At 39.2% G+C, this 22,656-nt stretch overlaps 1 protein-coding gene across 1 annotated transcript in view; it reads left to right on the forward strand.

Annotated features, from left to right (window-relative positions):
* PTAR1 (protein prenyltransferase alpha subunit repeat containing 1) overlaps positions 1 to 22,656 on the forward strand; it is a 50,780-nt gene that overhangs the window by 8,748 nt on the left and 19,376 nt on the right. The window contains exons 2-4 of the mRNA XM_044265932.1: positions 964 to 1,133; positions 11,761 to 11,827; positions 21,980 to 22,084. Of these exons, the coding sequence (XP_044121867.1) occupies positions 964 to 1,133; positions 11,761 to 11,827; positions 21,980 to 22,084 (342 nt within the window). The remainder of the gene's footprint in view (positions 1 to 963; positions 1,134 to 11,760; positions 11,828 to 21,979; positions 22,085 to 22,656) is intronic.

Here is a 22,656-nt window from a genome sequence, read left to right on the forward strand (position 1 = left end):
GCTTTACACTATATACTTAGTATTTTGCTCTTTTTCTGATTTTATATGTCTTGACAGCCTTTCCATACCAGCATATGCGAATCTGTCTCTACCACCTCTGCCTTGTACACCTCTACCACATGGATTACGCTGTTTCTTCTACCCCTCTTATACTGATACATAGTTAGATTGTTTCCAGTTTTGTTGCAGTGTTGCAGTAAACATTCTGTTGGCATATTTTGGCATAGGATAATTTCTGATCAGTGGAATCACTGGGGCTCAGAGTATATGCAATTTAAAATTTGGACGACATTTTCAAAATTCCATCCAAAGACAAGTTTTCATTTTTATCAGCAAGTCAGCATACTAATTTTTCTATACTCTTGACTGTATTAAAAAAACATTTTTTTAAAAATTTCTACTAATCTAGCAGGTAAACTAAATAATATTTTTAAGAAAGGGAAATATGGGGGCGCCTGGGTGGCTCAGTCAGTTAAGTGTTTGACTCTTGATTTCAGTTCAAGTCATGATCTCAGAGTCCTGCTGTTGAGCCCACAACAGGCTCTCTGCTCAGCAGGGAGTCTGCTTGAAGGGTGTCTCCCTCTTCCTCTGCCCTTCCTCTCTCTCCCTCTTCCCCCACAAAAAATAAATCTTTAAAAAAAAGAGAAAGAGAGGGACGCCTGGGTGGCTCAGTTGGTTGGACGACTGCCTTCGGCTCAGGGCGTGATCCTGGAGTCCCGGGATCGAGTCCCGCATCAGGCTCCCAGCTCCATGGGGAGTCTGCTTCGCTCTCTGACCTTCTCCTCGCTCGTGCTCTCTCTCACTGTCTCTCTCTCTCAAATAAATAAATAAAATCTTTAAAAAAAAAAAAAAAGAGAAAGAGAAATATGTTAACTTTTCTTTTTAATAGTCTGTAGGATTTGAAAAATGTTGAAAAAACAAATAGTCTTATCTTGAATTCTTCTTTTTGTTTTACATATTAAGAGATGAAATTGGCCTGATCCCATGCCCTGAAGCTAGGTATAACCGGAGTCCCATAGTCCTGGTTGAAAACAAACTTGGTGTGGAGAGCTGGTGTGTCAAGTTCCTCTTACCTTATGTCCACAACAAGCTCCTTTTGTACAGAACAAGAAAGCAATGGCTGAACAAAGATGGTGAGTATGAACTCTGTCCTCCTCCTTTGTTTTTTAGAAACCGCATGGAATACAGGGGGAGGAAACTTCTCTGGGTGTTGGCATTCCTGGATTTGGGTTCTGGCTCTTTCATTCGCTGCCTGGGTGGCAGCATAACCTCTCTGTCAGATGAGGAGTTTGAACCTGTCAGTACTTTCTCGTTTTGCCTCCATAGTGATACAGGATTCCAGGCTACCTACTGAAGCCTGGACAGTACATCAGAGCAGTTCTGATTTTACCTTGTTTATGTATCATGGTTATTTATAAAATTTTATTCGAAGAAGACATCCTAGGGCTGTAAAAGAAAGTTGGAAAAATACTGAAGAGGACTCTAGTTCCTTCAAGCTCAGATTTCTGGTTTCTAATCCTTTAGGAACTCTAAAAGCTCCAGAACTCATTTTGGTAGCAGACCAAATGGGATAACAGAGGGATGATGGTGTTAGTTACACTGTGACCCAGCTCAGTGATTTATGGAGGTGCTCTTGTGCTGTGAATCCCTGCTGAGCTTTGGGCCCTCTGTATCTTCTTTCTATGCTGATATAAGCAAAAGAAAACCATCCCAGCTTCCACTTCTTTTCTCCTCTGAGACAGCTCTTGCTGCATGGGACAATCTCTGTTCATCCTACCTGGTCTCTTTTCTTAGCTTTCCCCCCATTTGAGATATTAAGCACCCTTGTGCATGAATTACCTTTGCTTTTTAGGTTTAAAAAAAAAAAAAAGTAGAATACTCAATTCATGTTCTTAACTGTTTTTGTAAAGCCACCTGTTCCCATATACAGCCATACCTTCCGAAGTGCTCAGTTTGCCTGGAGGCTCATTTTGAATAAGAACTTTGTGTCCTAGAGAATTTTAATTACCAGTTTGGTAGCCATTACCATGAGCCTACTCCTACCAGAAGCTGTTCTAAGTACTGTGGGGATAAAAAGATGAATAATATGTGTTCCTTTTACTCAAGAAGCTTACAGTTGGGTGAAAAACAATCTCTTTGTGGAGTGTTGCCAAAGGCATGACATACTGATTTCCTTGTTATTCCTCTTAGCATTGTCCTTAACATACTATCATAATAGCACTTTTCTCTGTTTAGATTAGTAGAAAGGGAATCTGACTTGAAGATTTAATGTGACATAGTTTCTGTTTTCTGTGGGTTTCACTCAGTCAGTCCTCTGATACATACTTCTTGTAAGACTCTGCCTAAGGGGGCGCCTGGGTGGCTCAGTGGGTTAAAGCCTCTGCCTTTGGCTCAGGTCATGCTCTCAGGGTCCTGGGATCAAGCCCCACATAGGGCTCTCTTCTCTGCAGGGAGCCTGCTTCCTCCTCTTTCTCTGCCTGCCTCCCTGCCTACTTGTGACCTCTGTCTGTCAAATAAATAAATAAAATCTTAAAAAAAAAAAAAAGACTGCCTACGTTTATGGCATAGCTTAAGTTTGTGGCATAAACTTAAAGGAATAAGGTTAGCCGTAAATTTAAAAGTAGGGACATTTATGCATTGTTAGGCCCTCTTTCATTCTCCCTTCCATCACCCTAAAGTGGATAGTTTGTTTATGAAACCTATAGTAAGTTTCAGTAACGTTAAGGTATAAAGTAACACCATACGAATCCATTAAGGTTGTTTTTTTGTTTTTTGGGGGGGATTTGTTTTGTTTTTGTTTTTGTTTTGCCAAATACAGCTGTATTGTGTGTGTTCGTGCACACAAAAATGTATAATTGAGCCAATACATAACTAGCTTGGGGAGGTGGGGAGATATATGATGCTCTTGTAGTAAAGAAGAAACAGTATAAATTTTTAAAATGTCAAAGGCTACTGTTAATGTTGTATCAGATCATCATTTTTTGCCCATTCATGTATGCTAGCCTAGCCTGCCCTCTCCCTGCAGCCCTCCAGGTCCTTCTGTCCATTTCCCTATATCTTATCTCTCTGGACACTGCCCTGCAGACTTTGCCGAGTCTCCTCATCGTGAAGTTTTGGTCTCTGCAGGCCCAAGAAGACCCACAAGAAGATCAAATGGTTAAGCTCACTCACACAAATGACCAGCACCTAAATTTTGAGTTCTGGCACAACTGTGTGTGAGTACAGAAGCAATTTGATGTTATTTTAACTTCTATCTTCATGGAAACAGGTTTTAATTTCCCATTTTGGGTGCATGGCGACAGCGTAGTTGAGTGTAGTATCACATACTACTCAGGTTGTGTATTGTATTAACTGTAAAAACATGGAAGTGAATTTCTAATGTGACAGAAAAAAGATACCTGAAAATGCTGATTAACAGAAGAGAATTCTGCCAGACTTGTTAACTGAAGCAGTTATTAAACAGAGGTGAATATTGCTAAGGAAAAAAGGGAAAAGTATTAGAAAAAGGCAGTTATTTTGTGAAAATGCTATACCTTTAAAGCTGTTTTTGTAGAACACATATATAAGAAGAGCCAAGTGAACAAAGCTCTCAGTTTAAGGATTTCAGAAACGTCAGTGTCTGTGTGTTTCATCATGCCCAAATCCTAGGCATCACCTAGGAATGTATTCTGTTACTGAAGGTGACCTTCATTCTTGGGATAGATTTCTTTCTTTTTAACCAGACTGAATTCATGCTCTCATTAATGTGCTGAATTCCTTAGACGTTTGGAAAGCATCTGTACTAGTTAGAGTTCTCCAGAGAAACCATCAGAAAATTTTATATAGAGAGAGATTTCTTGTAACAAATAGACTAACATGATTGTAGAGGCTGAAAAGTTCCATAGTCTTGCTTGCTTCAAGCTGGAGACCCAGGAACGCCAATGATAAAATTTAGCTTGAGTCTGAAGGCCTCAGACCCCAGGGGAGCCAAAGTTTTAAATCCCAGCCCAAAGGCCAGAGAAGATTAGGTGAGATGTCCGAACTCAAGCAGACAGACAGGAAGCAAAGAGGGGCAAAGACCTTTTGTTGCAGACGGGCCCTCTATAGACCAGATGATGCGCACCCACACTGGGGAGGGCAGTCTGCTTCACGGAGTCTACTGATTTCAGTGCTCATCTCACAGACACACTCGGAAATAGTGTTTACTAATGTTTCATCTGGACACCCTGTAGCCAGTCAAGTTTAATGGTAGAATCAAAGTTAACCATCACAGCATCCCTCTTCATTACTTAGAGACTGATTTTTTAAAGTCAGCTGCCGTGGTAGCCATATTTGGGTTGAGAGGGGAATGATACTGTAATTCTGATTTTTGAAAAATCCACGAGAGAAATGAAGCAAGAGAGAATCCACAGATTGGAGTCCTCCCTGAGCAGAGGAGCTCTGGGGCACACTTGGACTGTCGCCAAGTGGGTCCTCCATCATTTGCGCTTGCTGCTCCCTCTTTCTCACAGCCTCTGCCAACTGTGCTCTCTTTAATGGCCATCTTCTGCTCTTCGTGTCTTCTTTCTCACCTGGACAATTATGATGACTCCATTGCTGGTCTACCCTGTTTTCAGTCTCTTCTGTAGCCTGTGTTCATCAGGCCACTAGCCAGTCATTTCACATGTACTTCTCAGCAACACTTCTTTTTTTTTTTTAAAGATTTATTTACTTATTTATTTGACAGACAGAGTGAGCACAGGCAGACAGAGAGACAGGCAGAGGCAGAGGGAGAAGCAGGCTCCCCGCTGAGCAAGGAGCCCGATGTGGGACTCGATCCCAGGACGCTGGGATCATGGCCTGAGCCGAAGGCAGCTGCTTAACCAACTGAGCCCCCCAGGCGTCCCTCAGCAACACTTCTTGGAAACGCAGTTTGAGAGGTGCTTTTCTGAAATACGCATCTGTGCATCTTATTTCATGATGCCTACAGGGTCAGGTTGGGGTTCAGACTCCTTGGTATGGTATTCGAGGACCTTCACAGTCTGTCCCCAGCCTTCATTACCAGCTTTTCCTCGTCCTTACATTCGGCATCAGAGCTTGTATATTCTCAGCTTCCAGGCTGATGGCAGCTCACAGACAGATTTCGTTTTGGCTTATAAAATGTTTCTTAAACTGTTTTTAATATGTTCGGTAAACATTTAAAGTCAGGATGAACTTAGAAAGTTCAGATGGAAATCTGGATTTGTCTTCACTTGAAAAATCGAAAGGGTTGGATGGTAAATTTCTGCACGGCAGCAGTTGGCTGGGGCTCCCAGCCTCTGCTTTTCTTGACGGGGTGAGCCTGTTGCAGTTGGCCACAACCTCCTCATGTCCTTCAGACGCTAAGGCAGAGTGTCAGTTGCTACTTACTATCAGGTTTGCTTTGCTACTTTTTTGATGTTCATTTGAATGTAGAAGCATCAGAGTCTGTAGCATTTGACATACTTCCCAGCCACAACACACTCTGTGCCGTCCTTGGACTTTACTGTGTCTTCCTGCTTTACTTCCATGCCTTCGCTGAGGCTAGGTTCACATCTTATGCTGTCACCATTGTGATTGGCAGTGCCGTGCACACACGCAAAGGCTGTTTGACTACTTCGGGAAGCCAGGATTATGTCTCTTCAGCCCTACAGGAGTCCTTTATTCAGACCGCTTGCATAGTAGCACTTACCATGTGTCATCGTAGTTGATTATTTAAACATTTTCCCCGGGTAGATTGCGAGTTTGTTAAAAAGAGGGATTGTGGCTTGTCTGTCTTTATGTCCTCGCCTCCTTTATGTTTTCAATAGACATTTGTCAAATAAGTAGTGAGAGTTTGGTAAGCAAGAGGATTTAGCTTAGTCTGGCTATCGATTCAATGACTGTATTCTGTAATGAAAGGGCCTTTCTTGTGTTTATCACATAGCTTTATCTCAAACCTCTCTTCTTGTGGTCACCAGAATGTATTTCGGAGAAGGAGGTTAACCAATCCAAACGATCTTGGACGTATTTCTAGAGGCATGGAAACATATCTCTGTCAGGCACAGTTGGCAAATGCAATGACCATTACCAGGTGTCTGCTGGCTTTGGGCCATTTCTGGAATCCCATTGTGGCTAATAAGGAATTGATTTTTCTCCGACTTTTCCTTAGCATCCTTTTGTCCTCTCCTTGTCACAGTTGGAATTTAGCTACTTTCCTTGATTCATTTTCTCCTGGTGATGTGATGATGAATTAGTCATATATCGGAGTGGTTTAACAAAGGAACATTTGTTTGCTGGTATATGTTCTAGTATTTGTAGAGAGATCTGTTTAATTTCAAGAGACCATAAGGACATCAGTACCTCACATCTTCTGGGTAACAAAGAATATGGTGTATGGTTGATAAAATATAAAAGTAAAATAGTTAAAAAAAATAAAAAGTTAAAGTAAAATAGTTACCATCAGCTGTTGATCATACATGTTTATCTTTTGATCTTAGGTTCCGCCCTGACTTGAAGAGGACAAAGTAATTGTAGACAGTGTGCTAGAGTAGAAAGAACATCTGCTTTGAAGGAAAACATCTAGATGTAGACTCAGTTGGTCAGCATGCTGAAGTCATTTAGCAGTGACTTAAGGCAAATTATTGAACCTCTTCCTGTTTCTTCACCAAAAGAAGGGAATTGTAAAAGGTTTCAGAGGGTTTTTGAGAGGATCACACGAGTTAGGGTGTATAAAGCACCCAGTGAGGTGTGTCGTACATACTAGGCTCTCAGAAAACACGAGTTCCTTTCTCTGAATTAATCAGAACCAGTGGGGAAGAAAAAAAGAAAATACATGTAATTCAGGAATGATTCTTTAATTATCCAATATTTCTAAACCTGTTGCTTTTCTTTCCCTTTACTATCTCTGACATTCCGCTTCACCCCCGCCTCTTGCATCTGACTGGAATGCTCCCTGAAGGAGGCCCTGTCTGAACTTGAGTCCTGAGTGGGGAGGACTTGGCAGTTTGTCAGACAGGACAGGAAAAAGGCTTGTGGCTGCGGGTGTTTTATACGTAACCCGTGAGGCCGTTGATGTTGTAAATCCTGAGATTCTTAGAAGCTGAGGAAGAAGCTGCCGAGCAGTCACCCTTAGCCCACTTAGGCAGTTGTTTTCCTCCCTCTGGTGGCATCCAGTCCCAGTATAGCTGGCAGAGCTGGGCCAGGAGACACAGGCTTGGAAACTGGAATTACCGTTGTGTGCTTAATGTGTGTCAGGTATCGTCCTAACACTTCGTGAGTGTGAATCGTGTAAGACCCATGAGGTGGTACTATTATTAGCTCCATTTTACATATGAGGAAGACACAGAGGCACAGAGAGGGTAAGCGCCTTGCCCAGGTACTTCCTGGAAAGTTGGAGCTGGGCCTTGAATCCAGCTGTTGCTGGTACCCTAGAGGTGGGATGAGCCCCGCTGCTAGAGGAAGCCTTCTTTGGATTAGCTTTTCTTCCCACACAGCCGCAAAATGAAAAGTGAAAACTTAGGTATTTTCTGTGTTTACTGGTTTCTGCCTTGTCCTGCCTCCCAGAAGTATCTCTGTGATGAAGGAGGAACTTAATTTCGCTTCTGAGTGGGGAAGAAGGGTTGTGTTAGAAGTGTAGTTGACTCTTCTGCAATGCAGGGATTACAGCACTGGACTCACCCCGCATAGTGCGTTCAAAAATCTGCATATACCTTCTGACTCCGAAAAACTTAACTAGTAACAGCCTACTGTTGATAGAAGACTTACTGATAACATAATCAGCGCAAATTTTGTATATTGCATATATTATTTACTGTATTCTTACAATAAAGTAAGCTAGAGAAAAGAAGATCATAAAGAAGAGAAAATACATTTACAGTTCTGTACTGTACTTATTGAAAAAAATTCACAAATGGACCTGTGTGGCACAAACCCATGTTGTTCGAGGGTCAGCTATACAAACAAATGGCGACTACCTTTAGTTACACACATTTTTTTTTTTTTAAGATTTTATTTATTTATTTATTTATTTGACAGAGAAAGAGTGAGAGAGAGCATGAGAGGGTGAGGATCAGAGGGAGACGCAGACTTCCTGCTGAGCAGGGAGCCCGATGCAGGACGCGATCCCGGGACTCCAGGATCATGACCTGGGCCTACGTTAGTCGTTAACCAGCTGAGCTATTCCTGGTGCCCCACACATTTCTTTTTAATGCCAAATAAAGAGAGTCCAATAAGTACCAGGTTACCTACGTAGTGTAACGGATTTTGAAAAGTTGTAGACTTGAAAAGAAATTCTACAAGTCTTCTATCATACAGAAGGATTTCCATTAGCTATGTCATACATGGGTTTTTCTCATAACTTATTTTATAAGTTTAGAAGTTTACATAGTTTCACTGTAAAAACAATGGCCTTATTTCTGATTTCTTTGATTAATGTTGAAAGTATTCATTTTTTGGTTGGTAAGTAGCAATGGTATTTCGTTGGACAAATCTTTGGTTTGGTTGAGCATTTACTATTTGTCAAATAACTGGAGAACTGGACTAAATCTCACTCGGCTCATAACAGACATTGACGTTCTCATCATTCTTGTTTCACAGATAAGGAAACTGATGTTCGAAAACGTTAAGTTACATAGGCAATTAAGTGCAGAAGCTGGGACTCAAACCTAGGTGCCGTGGCCTAAAATTCCTCTATGCCGTCGGTACACATGGAACTTTTTGGACAGGGGCCATATTTTTCTCATCTTTGTTGAGTGAATGAGTAATCTGAAGATATATTAGAGAAGACCTGCCTCCAAAAAGTGTAGTCTCATCAAGAAGAGATTATTTATACAGTATCAATAATAAAGTAAGATACATACGAACATAGAAATGAAGATTCCTGCAGCTAGGTAGGTCAGGAGAGACTTTATGGAAAAAGAAAATTTTTGTTTAGTAATCAGATAAAGGAGGACATTTCTGGCAGAGAGAGGAGCAAACAGGTAAAGCTGATTATCCAGAGAAGGTAGTCAGATAGGAGTTGCATTTAGAGAATGGTGGGGTTTGACTCAGATGGAGTATAGCACATGAAGGGCAGGTAGTAGAAGGGAGGCTGAGAAGGAGATTGTGGGTTCTTGTTTTTGACCATGTTCTAGTTTTCTGGTACATTTCTCAGGATCCCGTGCTCTAGTCAAGTTCTGATACCCACCATCTGTTGGAGAGCACCCTGTGTGACCTTCCGTGCCTCTATCCTTGCTCCTACTTTCCAGTGTGCAGTGCTCTTTACCACTTGATTCATTTATAGGCTGCCCTTACTCCAGTAGGAATTAATTTCAACTGTTTTGGTGCTTCCCAAAATATGGTACATGTTTCCAGTTCATCATTATTTCATTTTGTCTTATATAATTCTATGTATGTTTTCTCCAACTAAAGGGTAACCTTCTAGAAGGCAAGATCGGGTCTTATTTATCATTATATCTCTTCTGCCAGTCTTAAGGGCCCAGTTTAATATTTGCACATAATCAGTAATTGGGATATTATGGAATTAAACAAGTTATGGTATAGAAAATTATAGTTGTTTTTCTTGGTAAATATTAAATTAGTGCCAACAGCTTATAGAAGTGAAAGAATGAAGAGGTTAATAATTAGGTTATTCTTTATAGACATATTGTATTTATGCATATAATGACTTGTAATGAGGAAGATAGAGGTCAAAAATGTATTCTAGGGGCACCTGGGTGGCTCAGTGGGTTAAAGCCTCTGCCTTCAGCTCAAGTCATGGTCCCAGAATCCTGGGATCGAGCCCCACATTGGGCTCTCTGCTCAGCGGGGAGCCTGCTTCCTCCTCTCTCTCTCTGCTTGCCTCTCTGCCTACTTGTGATCTCTGTCTATCAAATAAATAAATAAAATCTTCAAAAAAAATGTATGCTAATCCTAGCTCTCATTTATTGAATGTTATAGTAATGAAATGATAGGCTCACAATACATGTTAATTTCATCAGATGGTTGAGAATTAAATAATTGATTTTTTCACTTAGAATATTTTAAAAAGAATACAGAGTTATATTTATGCATGCTGTTGGGTTTTAAAAAGTTTATTAAATACGAGATGTCCCAACTATTTATTACAGACAGGTATTTTAATTGCCATGCAATTAAATTATTAAAAACAGTCAGATGCTGGGGTGCCTGGGTGGCTCAGTGGGTTAAAGCTTCTGCCTTCGGCTCAGGTCATGATCCCAGGGTTCTGGGATCAAGCCCCACATCAGGCTCTCTGCTCAGTGGGGAACCTGCTTCCTCCTCTCTCTCTGCCTGCTTCTCTGCCTACTTGTGATCTCTGTCTGTCAAGTAAATGGGTGGAATCTTTAAAAAAAAAAAAAAAGTCAGATGCTCACTTTGCCATATACAGATTGGGTGCCCACAAGCAAATTATTTAAACTCTATAAATGTCAGTTTCCTTTCTGTGAAGTGAAACAAGAATATCTTGAGCCATAATCATGAGAACTCAATGAAATAATGTAAATAAAAGACCTCCAGTGGTGCCTGGTATACACTAACGCTAAATAGTTATAATTACTTTTATTATTTTATTTTACTTGGTGTTTGGTTGGTTAATATGATCTTGGTAGAAGTTACTTTAATTTCATGGTCCTACATTGATCATCTTAATCCTAAAATTCTCTTTTCAGTTTTAGTAAAATGAAGACAATATGTCTAACTGTATTACTGATTTCGCCCTATTAAACAAGCTTATGGAGCTTATTTGAATGTATGGAAATTCTGACAGTACCATGATTGTCAAATAGCTAAGGAATATTTAATAGGCTATTTAAAAACGAAAATAGAAAATACTGAACAAAAATGAAAAAGTATTTATATTAATGATTATAAATTAAAGTTATAAAATAAAACAGAAATAAAGTATAATGTTTTATCTGCAGCATTCATTTTTAAAATCCCATTATATAGGTTAGAGTTACAGGGACATAAGTGCACTCCTGTTATCTTGGCGATCTGAGAAGAGGCTGTTCATTTGAAGGACAGTTTGGAAATGCTTAGTAGGAGCCATACTGGTGTTTGTATTGTTTGACCTAGTAGTTCAACTCCTGGGAATATGTACTGAGAAAATAATCTGTGAGACAGAAAGTGTGTTTACAGTAATATTATCTATAATAGTAAAGACAAACAGGAAAAAACCTAAAGAATGATAAAGATAAATGATAGTGTAGTACACTAAGGGTTGTTTTGCAGCTGTTAAAAATGCATACTATAGCAATGCTGGAGAATGCATGTCAAATAATATTGAATGGAAAAGAGAACAAAGTGGTGCATTTATCATTGCTATGACTATGTAAAAATGTAGGTAAGAAAGGGTAATCTTTGCAGGCGAATGTAAATGAATTGTGTTAAATGATTATGAGTGGGTCTTTTTTCCCTTTCTGAAAATTTGCAGATAGTCAGTTATTGAAATATTAGTGGAATTAAAAGAATAATTGTATGGAAATTATATTTCTTTTCCTTGGTCAGTATTAATGTAGAGCCAAAAACTATTAAAAAAATGAGTGAATAGTCTTCGTAGCCATGTTGTATTGTAAAGTTATTTCAGTGTCAACTTTTAAGAGTAACTTTTATCATAAAGTAGAAAAAAATCTTGAGGGTAATCTTCATATTTCTGATGGCTTAGAACAGGATATCTGCCATTAAAGTTATTATGCCATAATATATATATTAGTATAACATCAGGTACAGATACACAAGATATAACTTAAAGAAAAGCCAGGCTTCAAAGGGTAGGACTATTTTTAATGGGATTTATCTTTATTTTAGAACTGATAGATGTCACTTGCACCCTGCTGCTTCTAAACCCAGACTTCACCACTGCGTGGAACGTAAGGTATGTCATTCTCATCAGTGATAACATGAAGTTTTATCCAAATTTCTGAACACCTATAAATCCCATGAGTTCTTAGCTTTTTGAAAAACAAACTATAAACCATGTATCTATGGCATTTTATGCTTATTTCTTCTACCCGTCTTTATAATGTCTCCATGACGATTCTGACTTACACTTTACTCGTTTGTGCATGTTTCTGTCTTTTCTCCATAAACTTTCCTGTCTGAAGTAGAAATTATCATTGCAAATTACAGTATACCATTTGCTTTTATTTTTCTTCCTTTTTAAAGGAGCAGGGGCAGGGACGCCTGGGTGGCGCAGTTGGTTGGATGACTGCCTTCGGCTCAGGGCGTGATCCTGGAGTCCCGGGATCGAGTCCCACATCAGGCTCCCAGCTCCATGGGGAGTCTGCTTCGCTCTCTGACCTTCTCCTCGCTCATGCTCTCTCTCACTGTCTCTCTCTCTCAAATAAATAATAAATAAAAAAAAAAAAAAAAGGAGCAGGGGCAGCCAACATAATTGGTTGGTGTGTAAGGCATTGGTATATGTATTAGTGAAGTGTAGTAAAAGTGTGTAAGAGAAGGATTCAAGGCCATGACATTTTAGTCTCAATTTAGTCACTAACATTGTGACCTCTGTGGGCCAGTCACTTGAAGTCTCTGACACTCAGTATTTTGGGAAGGGGGTCACATTTTATTAATATCTTAGTTCCTTAATCTGTTTATTTTAGCTTTAAACACAAAATAATTTTATAGGAATACCAAAGTTCAGACTAGGTTCATTTTTTTTTTTCATTGAACTTCTTTCAGTTAAGAAATATGTATGGTTGGGTTTGGGTTTTTGTTTTGTTTTGTTTTTGTTTTTGTTTGTTTTTTGTTTTTTTAAAGATTATTTATTTATTTATTTGACAGAGAGAGATCACAAGTAGGCAGAGAGGCAGGCAGAGAGAGAGGAGGAAGCAGGCTCCCCGCTGAGCAGAGAGCCCGATGCGGGACTCGATCCCAGGACCCTGAGATCATGACCTGAGCCGAAAGCAGTGGCTTAACCCACTGAGCCACCCAGGCGCCCCTGTTTTTTGTTTTTTTAAGAAAATGGTGATCTCTTAGACTAACACAAATTCCCTTAGAGGAAAGCAAGATACAAGTTCTAGATGAATAAAAGTGAAGTCCTGTTGAACACTGTGAATCCATTTTAAATTTTCCTATAGTATAGAGCCACAGATTATGGTTATCTTTAAAGATGACTTAAACAGGGCACCTGGGTGGCTCAGTGGGTTAAGCCTCTGCCTTTGGCTCAGGTCGTGATCTCAGGGTCCTGGGATCGAGCCCCGCATCGGGCTATCTGCTCGTCAGGGAGCCTGCTTCCCCCCTCTCTCTGCCTGCTTCTCTGCCTACTTGTGATCTGTCTGTCAAATAAATAAATAATTTTGTTTTAAAAAAAAAAGATGATTTAAACTACTTTATTTAATTTTCTCTGTATTTTAAGGGAGATTACATTCTGAATTAGTGTACTATGATACCTACTGAATTTTGTATCTACCTACTGATTTTTAAAAATTAGGCAATTTCTATTATATGTCTTTTTATTTTATTTTATTTTTTTTTTAAACTTTTTTTTTTTTTTTTAAAGATTTTATTTATTTATTTGAGAGAGACAGTGAGAGAGAGCATGAGCGAGGAGAAGGTCAGAGAGCGAAGCAGACTCCCCATGGAGCTGGGAGCCTGATGTGGGACTCGATCCCGGGACTCCAGGATCACGCCCTGGGCTGAAGGCAGTCGTCCAACCAACTGCGCCACCCAGGCGTCCCTATTATATGTCTTTTTAAATTGTCTTTTGAATAATTAATGATCAGATATTTAGAGTAAGGAGTAAGAAAAGTATAGAATGAGATATAAGGCTTTAAAATTTTTGTACTTTTATTAGAGTTCTGATTTTTCTTTTATGGAAAGCACCACCACAAGTAAGAAAAAGGCAAATGTTCATGAGTGGCTGCTGTATTATAGGGACACACTACAGCTTTATTTATGATCTCATTTAATCCATACAATAATTGACATTATTTGTTTATTTATCAAATATTTACTGATAGGACGCCTGGGTGGCTCAGTGGGTTAAGCCTCTGCCTTCGGCTCAGGTTATGATCCCAGGGTCCTGGGATCGAGCCCCGCATCGGGCTCTCTGCTCAGCGGGGAGCCTGCTTCCCCCTCTCTCTGCCTGCCTCTCTGCCTACTTGTGATCTCTCTGTCAAATAAATGAAATCTTTTAAAAAAAAATTTATTGATTGCTGTATGCTGAGTTCTAGGCACTGGGAATAGAACTGTGAACAAAACAAACAAAATCCTGTCCTGGTGGAATTTTATTCTCATAGGGGAAGAAAAGAAAGACATTACTAAATGAAATATACATTATCAAGTGGTGGTTAAATCCTCTGGAGAAAAAGTGGGACAAGAAAGGGAAGACAAGACAGAGGATGTGAAGAATAGTATTGCAGTTCTAAATAGGGGACATTTGAGCAAAGACTGGCATGCTTTGGGGATCAATCTGTGGGTTCTGGGTAAAAGCATTCCAAGCAGGGGGAACAGTAGCAAGTGGGAAGAATCTCAGTGGTGCTGAAAGTGCTCTTGGTGCTCTGGGACAGCAGGGCGGCCAGTGTAGCTGGAGTAGCTTGCATGAGGGACAGAGTGATGGACCAGACCTCATAGGGCTTTGTCAATCTTCACATGCTGCTGGAGGAACTTGGGGTTTTACTCAGGGTGAGATAGGAAGGCGTTAAAGCTGAGGAGGGACAGTACCTCACTTGGGTTTAGAAACTGTAGCTCCTGTGGCTCCTGTGGCAAGTGGACTGTAAGAGTGCAGGGAGCCGTGAGGAAGTGGAAGGTAGGCAGTGGTTGTGGTGATTTAGGTGAGAGATGCTTGTGACCCGAGTAGAACTTAGCAGTGGAACAGGTGAAAAGTAGTGATTCTCCCTTTATTTTATGAACTGCGTAAGCTTTGATTGTATTTAATAAACAATTTTAGGGACGCCTGGGTGGCGCAGTTGGTTGGACGACTGCCTCCGGCTCAGGGCGTGATCCTGGAGTCCCGGGATCGAGTCCCACATCAGGCTCCCAGCTCCATGGGGAGTCTGCTTCGCTCTCTGACCTTCTCCTCGCTCATTCTCTCCTCACTGTCTCTCTCTCTCAAATAAATAAAAAATAAAATCTTTTAAAAAAAAAAAACAATTTTAGTATATGTGCTGCCGAAGCGAGCACAAAAAAAAAAAAAACAATTTTAAAGACAGATGATGAACTGGATGCAGGAAGGAGAAAGAAGAGGGTCAAGCTTGACTCTGGTTTTTGGCCTGAGCAACTGAAGGGATGGAGTTGCCCTTTACAGAGAGGAAGAGGAAGCAGATTTAGGTGGGGAGAGCCGGGTGGAAGTCAGGAGTTCAGTGTAGCACATGTAGGTTTGTGTGCAGGAAGTTGTGTAGGAATCTAAAATTGAGGCAGGAGTTCTAAGCCTGATATAAATTGGGAGTCACTAGAAAATGGGTGGTATTTAAGGTCATGAGATTGTTGGAGGGATGTGTGTAGCTGTTGGAAAATTGGAAGTTACGTAATATTCATGGCCCACTGGTGATTCACATTGTATTTCTGTTGGAGCGCTCTTCTAGAGTTTGTGTGATGAGGAAGAATCAGGACGGGAGACATTTAGGAGGGTGCTATGAACTTAAAATTGAGAGCTTTCTTAAGGGTAGGGATCATGTCTTTGTTTTCCAAGCATCCAGCCCTCTAGTGCCTGGCACATACTTAGCTTGTAGACTGGGCACTGAAAAAAATTAAGTTCAGTGAAAATGAATTGAGGGTAATAGAGCAGGAGTACCATTTTTATACTTGTTCTCCAGTTCCTCGTTATTACAGAGGGTTTGAGAATCCTTCAGTAAGAAAAGACTCTTACCAGCATAATACATACATATATAGTTGTATATACATAGATATACACACACAGATATATATAATATATTGTATATTTTATAGGGCAGTACAGTATAGGAGAAAGAACCTAGTCTTAAGATATGTGGCTGTTAGTCCTTTTTCATTAATTAACTAGCAGTGGACTTCAGGCAAAACCTTTAGCTTCACAATAGCTTTAGTTTCTATAAGAGGTTTGAACCAGGTAATGTTCTTTGTTTTTGTTTTTTTTTTGTTTTTTAATTTATTTGACAGAGATCACAAGTAGGCAGAGAGGTAGGCAGAGAGAGAGGGGGAAGCAGGCTCCCTGCTGAGCAGAGAGCCCGATGTGGGGCTCGATCCCAGGACCCCGAGATCATGACCTGAGCCGAAGGCAGAGGCTTTAACGCACTGAGCCACCCAGGTGCCCCAGAACTAGGTAATTTTTTATGATTCCTTTCAAACTTTTTTTTTTTTATATATATATATTTTTGTGGTTTGTTTGTGGAAAGGGAAAATTACTCCATAAATCTAACTTCAGTGATACTCACAGCAGTTGATTTTGAAAATTATTTTAATAAGATGATTAATAAAGTTTTGTGCTAGATGAATAAATAGGAAACCTTGATTTTAAAAGGATCCATTGTGGCTATGTATTCTAGTAAGTTTTAATTTGTATTAGTAAAACTAATTAACATGAAGACATAGAATCAGGAGTACATTTTATGGAAAAATCCCAGCTTTAGAAGTAAATTGGTCTAATCTTATAAGGTCTCTTGCAAATCAGATACTCAACACTTTATGTTTAATTTTTGGTATTTTTCTTCTACAGTAACTGGGAAACATTCAGTTATTTTGACTCTATTTTTATAAACTGCTAAAAGATAGTATTAATATGTCAGTTCATTTTATAGATGTTTTGGTCTTAGGGGAAAAAACAGTTGCAAGAATGGGTTTTTTTTTTTTTTTTTTAAGATTTTATTTATTTATTTGACAGACCGAGATTACAAGTAGGCAGAGAGGCAGTCAGAGAGAGGAGGAAGCAGGCCCCCTGCTGAGCAGAAAGCCCGATGTGGGGCTCGATCCCAGGACCCTGGGATCATGACCTGAGCTGAAGGCAGAGGCTTTAACCCACTGCACCACCCAGGCGCCCCAAGAATGGGTTTTTGAACTGATTTCCTGTAATTATAGTGAGTGATGGATATACTTTTAAAAATCTACGTGATTATAGAAAAAAATTGTCTTTTTTGGGACGCCTGGATGGCTCAGTGAGTTAAGCCGCTGCCTTCGACTCGGTCATGATCCCAGGGTCCTGGGATGGAGTCCCAGGACTCAGTCTGAGTCCTGGACTGAGGACTGGACTGAGGCTCCTTGCTCAGCGGGGAGCCTGCTTCTCTCTCTGCCTCTGCCTGCCACTCTGCCTGCTTGTGCTCTCTCTCTGACAAATAAATAAGTAAAATCTTTAAAAAAAAAAAATGGTCCTTTTTTTTTCTTTGAAATTCAATGTAATATTCCATGAAAGGTCTGGACTACATAACAGTGTCCTATTTTTTCCATCAGTCTATGAACATAGAGTAAGCAAAACCTCTTTGAATAACTAAAATAGCTAACACCAAGCTTCCATGATCATGTCCTTTACTCATAGCCTATTAAAATTGGTAACTTTATTTTATGCAGATTTGATGTCTGGTTCTGGCACTTTGAATTCACAGATCTTCAGTATAAGTTACTAATTCTCCCCCAGCTTCAGTTTTCTCATTGGTAAAACTGAGAGAATACTATGTTGTGCCATATGAAATTGTTTTTTTATAAAACAGAAATAGATCAACATCCAGATCCTGGTGTTTTACACCATTCTTTAATAAAAGGAAACAGGCTTCGTGAAGAAATGTCTGATTCTAGGACCAAGGCAGGAAATCTCCAAGATTTGTCTGGAACATCTGAAAGAGCCCGACAGTAAGGAAGTGCTCAAAAAAACAAAATGATGGAAATATGTCAAAGGCTTCTAGTGGCCAAAGCTGGAACAATTTGAGCAATAAAATAACATAATATTGGGTTATACCCTAAAGTATAAAATGATGTTCATACTGACATAATTGAAGAAACAATAGTAGAAACAGACAAATCTCTCATATAGAAGGATTCCAAATAATTTATCTAGGCAGCTGCCTTCGAGGATTTCAAGTGCAGCTCCCTCCTTAAGTGTAACTTCTTCCAAAAAGTGCAGTGGAGAAACCGGACATGGACCATCTTCGCCAGGTAATCAAGGTCAGTGTCAGCCGTGACAAGTCATGCTGGTATTTTGTGCCCCTGACCGTGATGTGATGAAGATGGCACTTACCTTTTGTGATCTCTTCCTCCTCAAAACAGTAATCTAACCATAAGAAAAACATATATAAAATACCTCATTAGTACTCATAAAAACTGGCTCTGAGGAGTGTCTGGGGACATAACCAAATATAATGTGATATTCTAGATAGGATGCTAGACTAGAAGAAACACATGTGGTAGAAAGTAAGGAATTCTGAATAAAGTATGGACTTCCAATAGTAATTTACTGGTATGACTCGTCAGTTGTGACAAATGTACTATAATAATGTATTAGTAATAAGGGAACTGGGTACAACGTATGCAAGAGTTCTCTGTACTATCCTTAGAACCTTTGTGTGAATTTAAAACAATTCCCAGATTAAAACTTTTAAGATTTTGTTTATTTTCTGAAATAGTCTCCATACCCAGCGTGGAGCTCAAACTTAACATGAGGTCAAGAGTCTCATGCTCTATCAACTGAGCCAGCCAGATACCCCAAAAGTTTATTTAAAGAAACAAACCAAAAACAAAAAAAAAAATTGAGTATTGGCCAAAAAAGATGGCATTTGTTTATTCAGTTATACTGTGTGCCAAGTACTGAGCTAGCCAGTGCAGATTTTGCCGTGGACAGATACACATAACCCCTGGTTTCCTGCAGAGGGAAACTATAATTAATACCTCGAGATAGAAGACACAAAGACTTTAAAAAATAAGATAAACCAGGGATGCCTGGGTGGTTCAGTCGGTTAAGCATCTACCTTTGGCTCAGGTCATGATCCCATGAGCCCCACGTGGGGCTCCTTTCTTGGCGGGGAGCCTGCTTCTACCTCCACCTGCCGCTCCCTCTGCTCATGTGCTCTCTCTCTCTGACAAATGAGTAAAATCTTTAAAAAAATAATAAGATGAACTTTGTAGAACTAGAAAACCCCTCCTCTTTACGACACAACACACGTGGCCTTTTCCTTACCTGGATACTTCTCCCCTACATTTATTTGACCTTTGTTTTATTCCTTCCTCCTGTTTACAGTGGATCACCTGAGGCTTTAAGGATGAATCTCAAAGCCTAGCTTTGTCAATGTGCCCGAAAATAAAGCCACCTAAATTGAAGGCAGTACTCTATTTCCTCAGTAAAGAAAGTCCAAAAAAATTATTTTAGGCTAATATCAATATGTAAACTTAGAGATACGTAGAGATACGTAGAGCCCTTTTTGAACCCATGTGTGACTGAAATTTTTCTCAAGATAGATCCCTACTGAATGTATTCGAGCACTTGATTTTCTTTTATTATATCTCTTGGTTAAGTGCTATCTATAATGTAATCATTTACTGTACTCCTTTTTAAAGTCATCTTTAAAAATTTTGTTTATGGGACTCCTGGGTGGCTGAATTGGTTAAATGTCTGCCTTCAACTCAGGTCACGATTCCAGAGCCCCTGGGATTGAGCCCAGCATCTGGCTCCCTGCTCAGCAGGGGGTCTGCTTCTCCCTCTGCGTCCTATTCCTCTTGTGCTTGTTCTCTCTCTCTCTCTCTCTCTCAAAGAAAAGGATAAACTCTAAAAAAAAAAAGATTATTTTTAAGAATTTTATGATAATATTCAATGCCTACAGTGTTGAGTCCTGTGGCCAGGAATGTTTATTGAATTGATATTTAAATTCTGCTTCCTTTTTTATGATTCTATTAGGTGATCTTTTTAAGCATCCACATATACCATTGATTGGCCTTCTTTTAGGCTAGGATAGCTTCCCAAATATTTTGTGCAAAATAAATTAATAGAGCACCCATAGGGGCATCTAGGTGGCTTAGTGGGTTGAGCGTCTGACTCTTCATTTCAGCTCAGGTCATGGGCTCAGGATTCTGAGATGGAGCCCTGCGTCAGTCTCCAAGCGCAGCATGGAGTCTCTCTGTCCCTAGGCCCCTCCCTGCTGGCTCTCTTTCTGTCTCTCAAAATGAATAAATAAAATCTTCTTTTTATTTTTATTTTTTTAAGGAGCCCTAATTTAAGAAACATTTTTAAAGATTCAGGTATAAAGTGACTCTTCTTTTCTGAAGAAAATTTGGCCTATTTCCCCATACATACATATGGGAGTATAGGTAGTTAGTTGTAATAAGGAGAGTTTTTTAATTTTAGTAAATGGAAATTAGGCTTAATGTGGCAAATTCCACACTGTAGCGGTTTTAAAACTTTGGTGTGTATCACCTGGAGTGCTTGTTCAAACACCTCGCTTTGTCACTAGTTTCTGATTCACCAGGTCTGGGCTGCAGCCTGAGATCTGTATTTCTCACAAGTTCCAAGTGATGGTGATGTTGCAGTTAAGGACCTACTTTGAGAAACACTGAAGTACGAAGTATTATAAATACAATTACATAGAATAATATTTTGCCCTTTTTACACTATGGGTATCCTGATTTACTATATAATGAAACCTTACTGATTTCAGAAGAAAAAGGATACAGAACTGCAAAAGTAACTGGCCGTTGCATTAAATATCCTTTCAGTGACACACAGACTTCCTGTACATTGAAAGAAAAATAGTCAATAAACCCATATGTTAAAGTATCCATAAACCTTCTTAGTTTCCCTTGAAATTATATCCTGGAGTGAAGTACCTAATGGCCTAAAATACATTACAGACCTAATGGCCGTAAAATAAAAACATTTGTCATCACTGTTCAGTATTTTCACTAAGAAGGAAGTTATCTTCCTTATCAAATAAATTTTAGCTATAGCACATTGCTGTTGGAAAGAAAATGTATAGTAGAAGCTAAGTTATCTAAGTAGGTGAGGTATGTGATCTGGGCTCTGGTCTTCTTGGGATTAAAGTTCTCTAAAATAACTGAATTATCAACCCTACCACAGACAGGACTTTTTAAGATTAATAAATTCTAGTAAATGATCTAATTTCATTATAATAGATACACTAAAAATTAATTAGGAGTATAATCAGTAATATCAGAGCTTATTATCAAAAACTTATCTGAAGTTAAATCAAAACTTAAATTGTATTTACTTGAGAAATAACAAGTGGAGAGCTCTTGCGTGACATTCTTTATTACTGCATGGGAGCTTTGAACACTTTTAAAATGACAACAAAAACCTCAGATTGCTCTTACTTGTATTTGTATTTCAAAAAGGAATGGTCTAGTGTATCAAGGGCTGTGCAGGCAGTTTACCTGGTAATAATATCTTTTGGGAACTTACCCTAAGTAGTAGTAGAAATGAAAAACATCTTAAGCACAAATCTCTGTTTCAGAAAAGTAAAAACTTGGAAGCAATCTAAATGTCTATAACCAAAGAGGAAAAATAGCATAGCCACTCAATGAAAACTATTTGATTTAAATGTTTGCTTTAAAGATTATGTAGAACTATAGACTAATTCTTTAATTCTTTAAGCTATAAAGCAGAATATAAAATTATATGGTAAAATGTTTATGTATATGAGGAAAGACATAGGGAAAATTAAAAAATAAAAATAGTAATTTTGTTAAGATAGTGATTAATGAATGATTTTTTCCTTACACCTTAATCACGTTGTGTGTTGCTCTTTATGTATTTTTGGTAATGAACCATATCATGTCCAGCTTAGGAAGCTAGAACAATTCTTGACCAGTGTTGGATCTGCCTTACAGATAACTGATGTCAGGCCTTGTAAGTTTTAGAAATGAGATAGCCAGAAAACCTCTTTGCCCTTTCCCAAATAGGTAACTAAAGTTCCACTGTCGATTTAAGAGCTTCTGTTTCTGCTTATGAATCCTGTTACTGCAAGATTACAAAAATATATTCTTGATTTCCGCGTGTGATACTTAATGAGTTTCTTGTTTTCTTATTTTCTTCCCAGTGAGGTTATGTTAATAGCCATGCAGTATGTTTGTATGGAAAGGTAAAGTAATGGTTCTTTTCATTTTTCTTTTACAGAAAAGAGCTCATCCTCTCTGGCACTTTAAATCCAATTAAGGACTTGCATCTGGGAAAACTGGCCTTAACTAAATTTCCGAAGAGTCCAGAAACATGGATTCACAGGTGTGGTTACTTTACACCATAGGTGTCGTAGGGTTCAGAATTGCTGGATAAACAAGTGTCAAGCAGGGTTACATATGGGTTCAGAGTGTGAATTCTAAAGCCAAGTTACCTACTTTCCAGCTCCAGATGCCATCACGTGCTCCCTGTGTGACTTTCAGAAATGATTTAAGCTCTTCAAGCCTCAGTTTTCTCATTCATAAAATGGAAATAATAATTACACCTATTTCAGAGTTAATGGTTGGCTTTCCATGAAATCATGTATATTAACACTACCACAGTGCCGGGCACATATTAAATGCTCAGCAAATTTTAGCCGTTACTGTTCATTATGAACTATCTGAGCAGTCATAGAAATGGCATTTAGATGGTCAACTATAATGAGGAACTTGGGTTTTATAATTCATTCAGATATGTTTCTGGTACAGATGGTTGTGGTGATGGCTGTGGTTATTAAAATTAACAAAATAAGGAAGATAAGGGCAGCTGAGGTGAGTGGTGTAGAGGCAGCGCTGAAGTTCTAAGACTGTAAATGCAGAGAACATTTTTAGCGTAAAGGCCTGAGTCAGCCCCAG

The sequence above is a fragment of the Neovison vison genome, chromosome 9 (assembly GCF_020171115.1).
Source record: "Neovison vison isolate M4711 chromosome 9, ASM_NN_V1, whole genome shotgun sequence".
NCBI lineage: Eukaryota > Metazoa > Chordata > Mammalia > Carnivora > Mustelidae > Neogale > Neogale vison.